Source organism: Equus przewalskii, chromosome 11 (genome assembly GCF_037783145.1).
Source record: "Equus przewalskii isolate Varuska chromosome 11, EquPr2, whole genome shotgun sequence".
NCBI classification, from domain to species: Eukaryota; Metazoa; Chordata; class Mammalia; order Perissodactyla; family Equidae; genus Equus; species Equus przewalskii.
The window spans coordinates 19,208,872-19,222,798 of record NC_091841.1 but is presented as its reverse complement, the minus strand read 5'-3'; the positions used below and the strand labels follow the sequence as shown (position 1 = coordinate 19,222,798).

The 13,927-nt window shown below is 50.3% G+C and overlaps 2 protein-coding genes across 9 annotated transcripts in view; one reads left to right on the top strand and one right to left on the bottom strand.

The window, feature by feature from the left end:
- The window catches only part of YPEL4 (yippee like 4), a 17,991-nt gene extending 4,064 nt beyond the window's left edge, over positions 1 to 13,927 (top strand). The window contains exons 1-7 of one of the 3 annotated variants that reach the window (XM_008531090.2): positions 5,425 to 5,648; positions 8,661 to 9,288; positions 10,234 to 11,639; positions 11,726 to 12,050; positions 12,223 to 12,266; positions 12,618 to 12,726; positions 12,939 to 13,927. In XM_008531090.2, the coding sequence (XP_008529312.2) occupies positions 11,910 to 12,050; positions 12,223 to 12,266; positions 12,618 to 12,726; positions 12,939 to 13,028 (384 nt within the window). In that variant the 5' untranslated portion in view covers positions 5,425 to 5,648; positions 8,661 to 9,288; positions 10,234 to 11,639; positions 11,726 to 11,909 and the 3' untranslated portion in view covers positions 13,029 to 13,927. Of the gene's footprint in view, positions 1 to 5,405; positions 5,649 to 8,660; positions 9,289 to 10,233; positions 11,640 to 11,725; positions 12,051 to 12,222; positions 12,267 to 12,617; positions 12,727 to 12,938 lie in introns of those variants that run through there. The other 2 variants (XM_008531089.2, XM_070563978.1) reach the window with 2 other exon arrangements.
- CLP1 (cleavage factor polyribonucleotide kinase subunit 1) lies at positions 1,261 to 5,398 on the bottom strand. 6 transcript variants are annotated; one of them, XM_008531093.2, is made up of 3 exons: positions 5,126 to 5,398; positions 3,306 to 3,933; positions 1,261 to 2,382 (listed from the first exon to the last, which is right to left on the bottom strand). In XM_008531093.2, the coding sequence occupies exons 2-3, from the start codon at positions 3,909 to 3,911 to the stop codon at positions 1,711 to 1,713; spliced, it is 1,278 nt and encodes a 425-aa protein (XP_008529315.2). In that variant the 5' UTR covers positions 3,912 to 3,933; positions 5,126 to 5,398; the 3' UTR covers positions 1,261 to 1,710. The 6 variants fall into 6 exon arrangements, with proteins under 6 accessions (XP_008529315.2, XP_008529319.2, XP_070420076.1 ...); XM_008531097.2 differs by having other exon boundaries at positions 5,190 to 5,349; XM_070563975.1 differs by having other exon boundaries at positions 3,306 to 3,927; positions 5,190 to 5,336.

Genomic DNA, 13,927 nt, shown 5'->3' with positions numbered 1-13,927 from the left:
GTTTGTGTCCCCACAAAATTCCTATGTTGAAACCATAACCCCCAAAGATCCATGGTATTAGGAGGTGATGCCTTTGAGAGGTGCTTAGGTCTTGAATGCAGAGCCTTCATGAATGGGATTAGTGCCTTTATAAAAGAGGCTCCACAGAGCTCCCTTGCCCCTTCCACTGCATGAGGACACAGGTAGAAGTAGACAGTCTACAACCCAGCAGAGAGCCTGCATCAGAACATGATCCTGCTGGGGCCTTATCTGGGACTTTCTAGCCTCCAGAACTGTGAGAATTTTCTCATGTCTATAAGCTATCCGGTCTGTGTTATTTTGTTATAGCAGCCTGAGGAACTAAAACACCACCCCTCTGCCATCATTTCCCACTGCTCTTGATTGCAGAAGCTCTCCACAATCTGATCTTTGCTGCCCCTGCCAGCCTCAATTTCACCACTCTCCCCTTGATTCACCACTTCAACCACACATCAAAAGGCCTTTCCCTTCACCAAACACATCAAGTTTTTTTTTTTTTCTTTCTTAAGAGTTTTGCACTGTTTCCTTCCACGAGGAAGATTCTGCCCCAGTTTCACACAGCCACTCAGGTCTTAACTCAAAATATTTGCTCAGGAGAGGCCTTTCCCAACCACCCAATCTAAGGTAGCCCCCCAGTCACTGTTCCTATCACCCAATTTTAAGTCTCTGTATAACACTTATCTTTGTTTATTCTATAATGTAAGCTGTGTAAGACTCTGTCTATCTTGTTCCCCGTCTAGAATGGTTCTTGACAAACAGCAGTTGCTCGATAAATATTTGAATGAATGAAGGGCATCAGATACTTATTCAATAATCCAAGTCCAAACTAGGAACACCAATCATTTGCAAGAGATCAAAGAGAAAGGGCTTTCCCAGCTTCTAACCACCGGAAAGCTCAATTTACACTTTGACTTAGGGCCTGGTTCTAATCAAACAGGCAATAGGAAAGATAGCTGCAGCTGAAAAGAAATGAGCTCTGGAAAATTATTAGATCTGAAATCTCATCCCAAGTTTATTACTAGCCTCTTTAGTCCCTCATTATAAACCCGACACTGACAACAGACTTAACATCTATTTACAAAAGTGCAGAGGAAATGGGAACCATCATAAAAATTCACCTGCTTGGCTCTCAGGTGGGCTCTTGGTTTCCCCTCCTCTAAGCATTTAGCAATAAATCATTCCAATAATGTTTCTCTAATGCTTAGGGGGAGAAACAAAATTTTAAAAAATTATACCAACTTCTGTGATATGGCAAAAATATTTATTAAAATATATTTTTTCCCCAAGTTTGAACTTTATTGGAAGGAATCCTCCTAATTCACTCTTTCATCCTGGATAAATGAGATAACAAGTACTCTATACAGAATATAAGGCAGTGATAAAAAACCCGTCCTAAAAATTAGTCCGCATAGTAGCACAGTGAAAGAAATGGGATTCTCCAGGGCCTCAGAGAGTTCAAAGTGGCACCTTAGGTGATCTAAGAAATCAATTATATTCTCATGGTTTTCCTCGTGGGTCAAGATTAGAAGACTTAGGCCGCCACCACCTGTTTTAAGAGGTAGAATATATGCTTCCTACTAGTCCACCGTTTCCTGGTCAGCCTGGCCTCAATAGAGTCTCAAACCCCAGTCCATCTGCCTTTGGTAACGGCCAGATCTCTATACCCCAGGCAGCAAGGCTTCCTGCTGATCCCTACTTAAGATCCATGAACCGGATATCCATGATGAGAAGGAAGTTCTTAGGCAGTGGGCGAGGGGCTGGAGAGAGAACGGTAAACACCTGATGCTCTAGGTCCACACTGGTCACCACAATGAAGCCAGCCACACTTGTCTCAGAAAGGTTCTCCTCTGTGCCCTCAGCAGTGCTCACACTCAGGAGGTGGTGCACCATATCTCGGCCAGGGGTGACAGGTACTAGCTTGAGCTGATTGTCCTCCTGAGACATGCCCAAAGGCAAACAGGAGTCTGGGATGGTGGGTGCCCCAACTTTGTAGATTTTCACATCTGAAAATTTGACATTGAAGGCATGGGGATAGAAACAGCCCCGGAATCCGTAGAAATACTCACGAATACGCTCATCCCTACATTCCCGCCGGAAGTCTTTGGAGCGCTCAACCACACCCCCTGATTTGGGGAGCAGCACAGTGCGTACAAAGTGAGGCAGGTCCCGTTTCAGTTCATTGTACAGTCGTTCTTGATCCAGAACCACAACCACATCCACCTCAAAGGCTGAGGCTGCATGCACCAGGGCCTGGTAACCTGAGCCCTTGACCCAGCCACAGGTGTTAATGACACAGCCACTCACAGAGGCCCTTCGGTTCACTTCACACCGTTGGTTGAACACATCTGCTAAACGAGATGTAATCTGCAGAAGAAAGGATCAAGGTGAGGGGGAAAAAACACAAAAATGAACAAACCTATAGCTGTTTTGTCCCACTTTAGAATAAGTGGTATTAGGTACAAGAAAAATGACATTTTTTTTTTTTTTAAAGATTGGCACCTGAGCTAACAACTACTGCCAATCTTTTTTTTTTTTTTCCTCCTTCTTTTTCTCCCCAAAGCTCTGCAGTACATGGTTGTATATTTTAATTGTGGGCATGTGGGACGCCGCCTCAGCATGGCCTGATGAACGGTGCCATCTCCACACCCAGGATCCAAACCGGTGAAACCCTGGGCTGCAAAAGCAGAGCACGAGAACTTAACCACTCAACCATGGGGCCAGCCCCAAAAATGACGTTCTTAATGGCTGTGATTTTGACCCCATAATATGGATTTAATTTTTATTTTATGTTTCTTCTGTCTCCTGTTTCACGTCCTAAGTGGAAATCTAATAAATGACTCAAGAATAGGTCCACAGAAACGTTTAACCATCTGCAGTTGACTTATATTTGAAACTGTCTTTTCCAAAATCATGTGGCGGTAATTCCAGCTGAGGGGGAGCAAAGGGATGGCCATACACAGTTGTTTTTTTTTGAGGAAGATTAGCCCTGAGCTAACTGCCGCCAATACTCTTCTTGCTGAGGAAGACTGGCCCTGAGCTAACCTTGGTGCCCATCTTCCTCTACTTTATATGTGGGACGCCTGCCACAGCATGGCTTGCCAAGCAGTGCCATGTCCGCATCCGGGATCGGAACCGGTGGACCCCGGACCACTGAAGCAGAATGTGCGAACTTAAACGCTGCGCCACCAGACCAGCCCCCAAACCCAGTTTTAACTAGCAAACTTCTGCACAGCTTCCTACCCTGATAGCAGCCCTTCCCGCCACCCCACCTTCGCTCTGGCTCTGACCTTATTATAAAGCTTGATGTTGGTGCCAGGAGTAGTGGAGCCAAAATGATATACCAAAGGGGCCTGGATAGAGAATCCCTCTTCAACGTCTGCTGGCCGCTCAATGTAGAGGGCCCCCATGGTACCAGGAATGGACACAGAGCCCTGGCCTACATCCAGCTCCACATAAGTGGGACGGCGGCCCAAACGCACTGCATAGTTGAGCAGTAGACGGCACACTGTGGACTTGCCCACATCAGTGGGGCCCACTACCATCACCCGGGGCCCTCGCTCTTCTTCCTTCTCCGCCTGCCTCCGCATCTGCTCCAAGGCTGTATGAGTGTTGAGGTAAAGCAACATAGGGGTATCCTTGGAGACATAAGCCACTTCAGTGCGGCCACTCAGCTGTACAGAACAGCCATGCCAAGTGAAAACTGCCACCTTGGCACCAGCATCAAAGGTGAATTTCTTGTTTCGGGTCAGCTCTGTGCCGAAGATTTCTGCCATGCCAGTCAGCAGCTCCAACTGAACTGACTGAGATGCCTCCACCTCAAAGCGAAGTTCTGTTTCTCGCTCTAGTTCGAATTTAGTTGTTGGCTTCTTGTCATCACTGGCCTCCTCTCCCATCTTTTCCGTGTAGCTGCTGTACCTAGAACACAAATTAAGTATCAGAGCTAAACATAGTTGGGACTCTGTTCAAAATCCTCCAGTGGTTGGGCCGGCCTGGTGGCGGAGTGGTTAAGTTCTTGGGCTCCTAGCACTGCTCATCAAGCCATGCTGAGGTGGTGTCCCACATGCCACACCAGAAGGACCCAAAACTAAGAAAAATATACAACTATGTACTGGGGGGCTTTGGGGAGAAAAAGGAAAAATAAAATCTTAAAAAAAAAAAATGCTCCAACCAATGTTCCCCCCCCTTTTTTTTTTTTTGGTGAGGAAGACTGGCCCTGAGCTAACATCTGTTGCCAAACTTCCTCTTTTTGCTTGAGGAAGATTGTCACTGAGCTAACATCTGTGCCCATCTTCCTCTATTTTTGTATGTGGGACACAGTCAGAGTATGGCTTGATGAGCGGCATGTACCTCCATGCCTGGGATCCATGCCAGTGAGCCCCAGGCCACTGAAGTAGAGCAGACGAACTTAACCACTATGTTACCAGGCCGGCGCCCCTACCTTGCTTTATTTTTCTCATCTCTGGATCACCATCTCTCTCTCTATCCCCACTAGAATGTAAAGGTTGGGCATTTTCATTTGTTGCTGTATCTCCAGTACCTAGAATAGGGCTTGACATCCTATAGGCACCTCTACAAATACGAGTGACTAAATCATTCAGACATAAGAAAAAACTCTATCTACAGATTGATAGACTTGATTACATCACTTTCATCGCTCCCTTCTCCACTCTATTGGGATATTCTAGACTTAAGAACGCAACAGATACTCACTCCCCAGTCCTCTTAGTCAACAAGAAAGGGCGTCTGCCATCTGGATGCAAAGAAGAGAATACCGGGTTTGGACTTAGAAAAGAGCATTAAGGCTCCGCTCAGCAAGTACTAGTAGTGTCTTTGGACAAATCACTTAACCTCTCTCAACATTTTCCTCAACTGTCAACTGGAGGCAGTTACACTTCCTCACTCAGAATGTTGTTCTGGTGCTTAAGAGGGATGACTGGAAGAAAATATTACCTCGTAAACTAGAAAACGCCGAGGAATAGGGAAGAATTATTTCCGATCCCGACCGCAGCTCTAGGTCCAGCATTTGTCCCAGCCTCCCCAGACATCGAAATCCTCCCAGGCCCCCAGGAAGCTACACACAGTTGAGTTCCTGAGGTTATTATCTCACCTTGCACAGCCACGAGCCCAAATGGGTAACCCAAAAAGCACTTGCAGGTAGGACCTAAACCCACCTACAAGCCACGCTCCCACAGACCCACGCCGGAAACAAAGGCCGTTCCGCACTTGCGCAGTGGAGGAGACGCGGTCGCGCGATGCCCCTTGGGAAATGTAGTTGTGCTGGAACAGCCGCGAGTGGTTGAGCTCGCGCCGCCGCTCGGCCTTCTGGGAGTTGTAGTTAAAGGATTGTTTTGATCGTGACGCCGAAAGTGGGAGGGGCGGCGGCCGTCATTGTTCGCGAAGCCAGCCAGAGGAGTGGCAGTTACGCCCCCGCACGGGGGCGGGGCCCGGCCAAGAGGCCAATGGTCACCGAGGCGCGGCGGTTGTGCACTCTCGCCCTAGTGTTCTCGCTCACCTGGAGCCTGGAAAGGGAAAGGACGGCGGGAAGGAGGAGGACTCACAGTCTAGGTCCCGCGATCGCCTGGAGCGGGGGAAATTAGCAAAACCCCATTTGGACACGAGGAAACTGAGGGGTAGGGACAGGGAAGGAAAACAGCCTGTCAGGGGCTAACCTGGGCTATCATCCTCTACCTGACACAGTGCTTGGCACCGAGAGGGCATTAAAAACATTTTTTAAATAAAAAAATAAAAGTCCAAGAATTTCTTCCACTTAGACTATATATATGTCAGTCATTATCCAACAACCTCTCTCCTACGGAGTTTTGTTGGAGACTCTGTTTCCATCCCTAAATCCCTGACAGTGATATGAGGCTGATCATCTACCCCGCAGGCAACAGGTTGGGCCACGTCTATAATCCTCTTCTCGCGAGTTTGGGTTTAGGAATCTTGTATTCTTTGCCATGCCCCTTGCTCCCGGTGTGACTTTGAGCAAATCAAAGGCTTAAACTCTTTCTGTAAAATAGGGATAATAACAGTACCCAGCCTCTTAAAGTTGGTTTGGCGATTAACGGAATGATGCCTGTAAAGTACTAAACACAATGCCTGTAACATAGAAAGCATCTGATGGTGGCTCCTAAGTTTTTATTATAGGTTGGGGGGCTATAATAATGCCATCCATTTGTACAGTAGTTTACATTTTTCTAATCCCTTTCAGGTATCTTCTTCCACAGCCAGCTTGTAAAGTCAGTTTTATTATCTCCAACTTCAGATGAGGGAGGAGACTAAGATAGCTGAAGGGACTTGCCCAAGCTAGGACTCAAACCCAGGATTTTGGCGTCCGAGTCCAGTTTTCAACAACAACGAATACTTAGATAGTGTTAGATGCCAGTTACTGTTCTATGGGCTTTACTGTTTCTATGGGTGTTAATTCATTTAATCCTCACAAGAATCCCGTGAAGTATATACTATAATTGTCATCCCACTTTATAGATGAGTACATTTTTCAGCACAGCTCACGTGGTTAATCCTGCTTGAGAAGCCTGGGAAGATTTTCTGGGTTGCCTTTTTCCCCACTGGCTCTACCTTAGCACTCACTTTCTAACAGTGCCATCCTCACTTCTCACTTCTCACAGTTTTTCCTTTGATGGTTTGCTTTAATTATTTCATCACTCACCATTCACTCATTAGTTCTCCAATAAACCATTAAGTATCCCCTAATCTTTCACCATTCTTCAAAACTTTAGTTTCAGTCTTCTAATTGCAACTTTTCTCCCTGAGTGACCTCATCCTCCCCTGTTTCCATACAATCTACCTCCCAGATCTGTTTCTTCGCCTCCACACTCTCCCCCTTGAGGCAATTTCTCCCAATTATCTGAAGGTCATCTTTATTTGGATATAGCCATCTCAACTCAAATTTAGGGAGAAAAAAACCGTCCCCTCCCCCATTTAGACTGCTCTCCAGTTTGCTTTTTCAACAGTCAGGACACATTAAGAGCATCTGTGTTTGCCTACATTCTCTTTCCTCACTTTGAGTCTCTCACCAAGCACTCCTGTCATTTCCATCCCACTCTCAAATAACACTGACCTCATAAGTCTTTTTCATTCTTCTCTCCACCAAAATCTTGGTTTTCTTCCTCAGTTAATTTAAATTAATTGGTATCCTTTTTGCTTCCAAACTTTCAATCCTTGCCCTGAAAACTACTCATCTTCCTTTTCCCCACTTGCCAGTGTTTTCCTGAACAATGGTTCCTCAAATTCCTCCTCCACTTACATTTCCTTTCCCATCTGCTGCCCAGACAAGAACACTTCTCTCCCCTTTCTTTACCCAGTTCTCCTTCTCAATTCCAAACCTCTGGTAATATCACTGAAAATACCCACATTGTGTTTTCAGAATTTACCTTAAACCCCAGAATCTTCCCTGATCGAATATTCAGGGTTCCTGTTATTTTTTCTTTTTTTTTTAAAGATTTCATTTTTTCCTTTTTCTCCCCAAAGCCCCCCGGTACATAGTTGTATATTCTTCATTGTGGATCCTTCTAGTTGTGGCATGTGGGACGCTGCCTCAGTGTGGTTTGATGAGCAGTGCCATGTCCGCGCCCAGGATTCGAACCAAGGAAACACTGGGCCGCCTGCAGCGGAGTGCGCGAACTTAACCACTTGGCCACGGGGCCAGCCCCTCCTGTCATTTTTTCATACCCAGTTACTAATGCCTCCCATTAACCACATTTCCCTATCTTAATTTTCTCCCCTCCTTACATGTGAAAAGAAAAACAAACCACCCACAAGTAGTCCTTTCTAAGTAACTATCTTTGTCGCACTTTATTTCCTGAATGTTAGCCTCTGTCAGAAATCAGAGTTTTAATTTTAGAGGTTATGTTCTGTGTCCACATACTTTAGTGACATGCACAGGGCAACGCTCCATGAGAAATATTCTGAGTCAAATAAAACATAACTGGAAGCTGATAGAAAAACAGCATATATTCTCAACATATCAGAATCTAATAATAAATCCTCTCTGGGTTTAGGGATATTAAGTTGAGAACAGTCTTGCAATAACAGTAACTACTGTTCACTAAGAGCCTAGCATGTGTTTTTTAGGCACTTTTTAGGTGTTTACATGTTATCTCACTTAACTTCACAGCTCCATGACGTAAATATTAGCATTATTTAGCAGAAGAGGAAGACTGGGGCACGAAGGGATCAGTCAGTTGCCCATTGGTTCCTGGTGTGTATATTGGCAGAGCTGGGTTTCCAACTCAGGTCTCTTTGAGACCAAAGCCAGACACTTGGACCACGTCTGAAGATGCAGCTCAACTGCTGTTTTGTGAGCATCTTCTGTATGCAAGGCTCTGCGCTAGGCATTGCAGTCCTGGGATGCAGAGAGGAGTTCCCCAGAGGACCTGCCTCAAAAAGTTTACAGCCCAGTAGAGAACCTTATGTAATGGAGGTGTTTCTGTTCACGAAGCACAAGTAATTTGGAGGTAGTTGATGAGGTTCCTGCATGTGAGATATCATATATTTAGTCTATGACTCCTTCGAGGGGATTAAGCTGAGGCTTTGAGGCTTGGAAGTGCCTGGTGCAAGCTTAGGGGCACAGTTTGCCATATGTGACAATTAATATATCTTTCTTTTTTTCCCTGTGTCAGGGCTGCCGTCCGAGCTGAAATGGGAAATGCATCATCTTGAATGTGTGTGCCTGCGGCTGACTCTCTGCATCCATCTCTCACCGTCACCAGCCTTGCCACCTCCTTTCGTCCAGCCCTGCCACCCGTACTCCATCCTTGCCCAGCCCTGTCCTTCCCCCAGGTTCTATCTCCTTGGCCACACTGCCTTCCTCCTCAGCAACCAGCCTCACCTCTCGCGCGCCCCCCTCCCCATCCCATACCTCTGCTTCCACCCCCCTACCTCACTCCCCCAGCCCCATCCCTCCTTGCCTGCCCCCTCCCTTCCTTCCGACCCGCCTCCTGTGTCTCCCAGCCCTGCTCTGACGTGGGAGGTGAGGGGGGTGGGGGGATGGATGACTCACAGTGTTATGATGCAGTTCCACAACACACAGCTACATTCACCCACAGACCGAGGTACAGACGAGAGACAACCTCTGGCCCCCTAGCAGCTGGCCACCTTTGCAGCCCCAGTCTTGAGCCCCCAACTGCCCTCCCCCGCCCCCATCCCCTTCCCAATTGAAGGAGCGGAAAGAGAAGAGAGAAGAGTGAGCAGAGAGATTGAGAGAGAGAGAGAGAGAGATAGACGGAGATCTCTGGAGCAGACCTCAAGGTGAGGGGGCAGCCCTTCTCCAAATGAAATTTTTTTCCCTTTGCAAATTTCCTCCTCCTGCTGCGTGTTGCTTTCTCCCCTTTGCAAAAGCATTATTCATCCACCCTTTGTCCTCCCTTCCCCCTCTCCGCTGCCTCCGCTCCTCTCTCTCAGCTCCTCCATCCCTCTCCAAGCTCTGGCGGTTCCCGCACTTATTTCCCGGCAACTTTGGCTGCAGCATCAGGCTTCACTGTTTATTGTTTTGCTGCTGGTGCAGACCCCCAAAGCCCGCCTTGGGAGCTGGCTGCGCTGCTAGTTATTTGGACCATACCATGCCGAGAATGTCAGCCCGGGGTGGGGAAGGGGGGGCCGGAGCCTCAGAGCAGATGAGAAAACCCATTGCAAGCAGGTGTCCCCCTCCCCTTCCCCCCCCCCCACTCCCCACCCCAGAAAGGCACGGGATTCGCACCTGGTTCCTTGAGCCTCCGCCTCCGGCGCCTCTGCTGTCGGCACTGGTTGCTCAGCAGCAGCCCCCCCCCAGCCCTCCCTTTCCCCCACCTCCCACGGTCCAGCCCCATCTCACTTGGGGGAACATCCTCTCCCCAGCACTTAGCTTGCCTTTGTTTTTTCCCTGTCATTTGCCCAACTTGCTTCTCCCTGTGATCGGACATGGGGGAAGAAATGACCCCCACTCCCGGTCCTGTGAGTGATTCTGTGGCCTTCTGTGCTGCCTCTCCTTGGCTTGCCGGGGAAGCACGGGGGAGAGAGAGGGAGGGAGGCGTGCCGGAGGCTGGGGAAGGAGCCAGAGAGCAGGGACCTGGCCAGCCCCCTCCCTGAGCCCCCTGAAGAAGGTGTGCTAGGTGCAGCGCGGCAGAGGGGAACTTGCAGGCAAAGTTGAAGGCAGACCTGTGAAGTGGATGCCGAACAGTGTTCTGCGGGTGAGGAGGGCCCGTTTTCTGCCACCAGAGCCCAATGTCACCCTGAACTCAGCACAAGGTGTCTTCCCGGGGCCCAGCCGGGGGAGAGGACCGGAAACTGAAGATGGTCTCTGTTGCGGGTCTTGTGGAGACTGCCTGGAGGCCCCATGAAAAGCTGGAGCAGATGGGGTGCTAGCGGCTACCACAGAGAACAGCACAAGAGCCTGTTTGCCCCAGCTACTCCGAGCCATGCTGCCTCTGCTCTGCTTAGTGGCCTATCATTGCCAGAGCACCCAGCTGGCATCTCTGAACCACACTTGGGCTAAACCACTCACAAGGGGCCCGAAGGCCCTGTGAAGGAGAAGGCAGCACGTCACCTGCTTATCAGAACCAACAGTGGACACCTCCCTTCTTATCCTCTGCCTCCAGCACCCTCAGCCGCTTTGGGGTTGGAGTCTGAACATCTTCCTCAAGATTCCTAATCAGAACCCAGCATTATTTTATCTTCTGTCACCCACAGAGTCACTGCTGTTTGTCCCTGCCCCAGGGAGAAGGTGGAAAGAAGCATTCTCTGCCTTGTATCCCAAAGCACAGGTTTTGAAAATAAGAGAGTCCCCTCTGCTGCTGCCCATTGTAGACGCTGCTCCCACACTACACCATACAGCCCTGCTTGGCCGCGGAGTGCTGGCCTCCCTGACGCCGTCCCCATTTCCCATTGCTTCCAGCTGTTAGGTTTGCCTGAAGGAAAGATAGTCTCTCCTACAGTAGGATGCTTAAGCCCTTGACTGAGGGCTAAGGCAACAGTTAGTAGAGAGTAGTAGAGAGAAACTGAGAGCCCCAGGGGCTAAGACAGATAGGCGCTGCTTCTGGGCCGGAATGAGTGGAACAAGGTGCAGGATTGGGTGACAGCCACGTGTGAGGTCTTTGGTACCCAGAGACATCCACCACATTCTAGTTCCCAGAGTGCAGGATCCCAGCCCCAGGAGATGGCTGAAGCAGGGTATGTGTACCTGCCTGCCTGTCCTCTCTCCCATCACGCCCGGCCCTCCCTCCCACACAAAATGTATGAAGGATCGACTGCATTGCAAATGGAGGCCATGGGAAAGAAAAACTGCCAGGCATCCCCAACTTTTCAAAGGCTTTGAGCCCCAGAGACACAGAGCCTACCAGTGCGTGTGGGAGGCAGATCCTCACAGAAGAACCGAAAATCAAGAAGAGAGCACTTGCAGATGACGTTGCTCCCATGGCAGCGTTTGTGCCAGCGGGCTGCTCTCAGTGGAAAATGGTAGAGGCTGCTCCCGCCCCAGGAGGGAGAGATACCACCTCCCCGGCTACGGCACCAGAGGCCTGGAACTGCTGCCAGGCTAAGCAGAACAGACGTCAATCCAGGGGACAGGGAGAAACGGAGCTACTGAACGCTGAGGGTTGATGGTGATGGGGGAAGGAGGGGCAGAGGTGAGCTGAGCCCCATCTTCTCCATTCCCTAGGAGGGGCTCCTCACGAGGTCACGGCTCTCCTGATGTACCTTCTCCTCTTCCCAGGTGACTTCTATTTCTATCTGGTTCACGTCTGGGGGGGCCCTGGCCGGGCAGCCCCCCCACATTTCTCCTGCGCTGAAACACGGCTCTAGCCAACCTGCTCCGCTGCTTCACCTGCGACCGTCTGTGTGGGGGCTGCACGGCGCCAGCCCCTCCTGCCCGCCAGGGCATCGTCCTCCAGCCAGTCATGCCTAGCTGTGACCCTGGCCCAGGGCCTGCCTGCCTCCCCACCAAGACGTTCCGCAGCTACCTGCCCCGCTGCCACCGCACCTACAGCTGCGTCCACTGCCGCGCACACCTGGCCAAACATGATGAGCTTATTTCCAAGGTATGCCAAGTGGGGGCCCGGCACTCCTCTCCTCTCTCCCACCAGGCTTGTCCAAACATCACCTGGAGCTGAGGCAGCGAAGCCCGTTCTCCCTCCTCCATGCCCCTGGGAGATTCAGGCAGCGGGACCCAGGACTACCCCGTAGTCACTGTCTGTCCTCTGTTCTCCACAGTCCTTCCAAGGGAGCCATGGCCGAGCCTACCTGTTTAACTCCGTGTGAGTCTACCTCTCCTTGGGCATGTGTGCTCGTGTGTGTGAATTTTCCTCTGTGGAGAAAGGGGGTGAGCCATCAGAAGGTGGCCTTGCGCTTTCTGCTTTTGCCTCTACTTTTGCAAAGATTCAGAAACTCAGTCTGCACTTCCTTTGTGGGGAGTCTGGGCAGAATTGGAATCATCACAGCACTAGAAGGCCCGGGCCCTAGTCATGCAGGGGTGGATTGCTGAAGGCAGGGGCTTCCAGTTGGGCGGATTAAGATCTCTCCCCATCGAAGTTCCTTTGGGCTGTTTGGGGGCTGGACTGACAGAGCAACCGTACTGGGTGCTGGGTCCTTCCTGTTTCCTGAGACAGGGTCAACGTGGGCTGTGGGCCAGCTGAACAGCGCCTCCTGCTCACTGGGCTCCACTCAGTAGCTGATATTTTCTGCGAAAGCTGCAAAACCACACTGGGTTGGAAATATGTAAGTACCTGGAGAGAGGCCCACCCTCTAAAGTGGACAGTCTCCATGGCCCTCCAAGCCCCACTGACCACATCAGGTCTTTGCAAGGTCCAAAGAGGGAAGAGGGATCGGAGTAGGCGGGGGACCCTTGGGAGCAGGAATGATACAGGTGGCACTAGGAGGGCCTAGGGGGGAACTACTTTGTCCTACAGTCACTGCTTCCCCTCCCCCAGGAACAAGCTTTTGAGACGAGCCAGAAATACAAGGAAGGGAAGTATATCATCGAAATGTCACACATGGTGAAGGACAACGGCTGGGACTGAGGGGCTCAGGCAGGCTGTGCCCTTCCTCCGCATGCCCCACCCTCCCCACACCTGTCCCCTGGCCCTGCCAAGCAGTCCATACCAGCATGAGTACTGCCCCACCCCTGGGGGGAACCCAGCTCCCACCAACCCCTCCCCCGCCTCCACCCATCACTCCCAGGCCCCTTTGGAACAGGGGTCTGGGGTACCCCAGGGGTGTTCAAGGCTCAGGAGTGGGCAGCAGTCAGGGAGACAGAACTGGGGCAAAGGGATGGTTCTGGGTCCTTCTGGCCCCAAGGTCCTGAAAATCGAGGCGATGGCAGGGCGTAGACTCAGGCAGAGAGGACCTTAGGAGGAACGTTTTTGCTCCACCTCTTTGAGTGAACAGAGGACAAACCTTGAGTCATGGGGCTGGTAGATGCTTGGCCACAGAATAGCAGAGAAGAAGCTTGCGTTGGAGTGAAATTTTGGCCTCAGATGCAGGGAGATTCCAGAATCTCTCGGGGGGGAAAGTTTCCCACCCCCATTTGTAGAAGAAAGGATTTGGGGGTGGAAGCAAAAATCCCAAATCCCAGGCCCTGGGAAAAAAATAAAAGAATTACAGGGGTTTCCATTTCACTCCACTTGTTTATCTTGGCACTGATGAGGCACTTTGGATATCTAACCTTCACCATTGGGTGGGGGTGGGGAGAGCTGCCCCTGTAACAGCCCCACCCCCAGATGGCCGGGTCCAGAGCGAGCAGTCTTTACCGGCATTCTCCGAGGTCCAGCCACTGCTCCCTGGAATCCAGTCCTTTGGAGGGGAGGTGGGAAAATAATGCTGCGGGGTCAGGCTTCCTCGTGGCTGCCACCAGCGAATGAAACTTTTGTATGATACATAAAGTGTTTGGGTCTATTTTTAATAAAAAGGGCAACTGTGA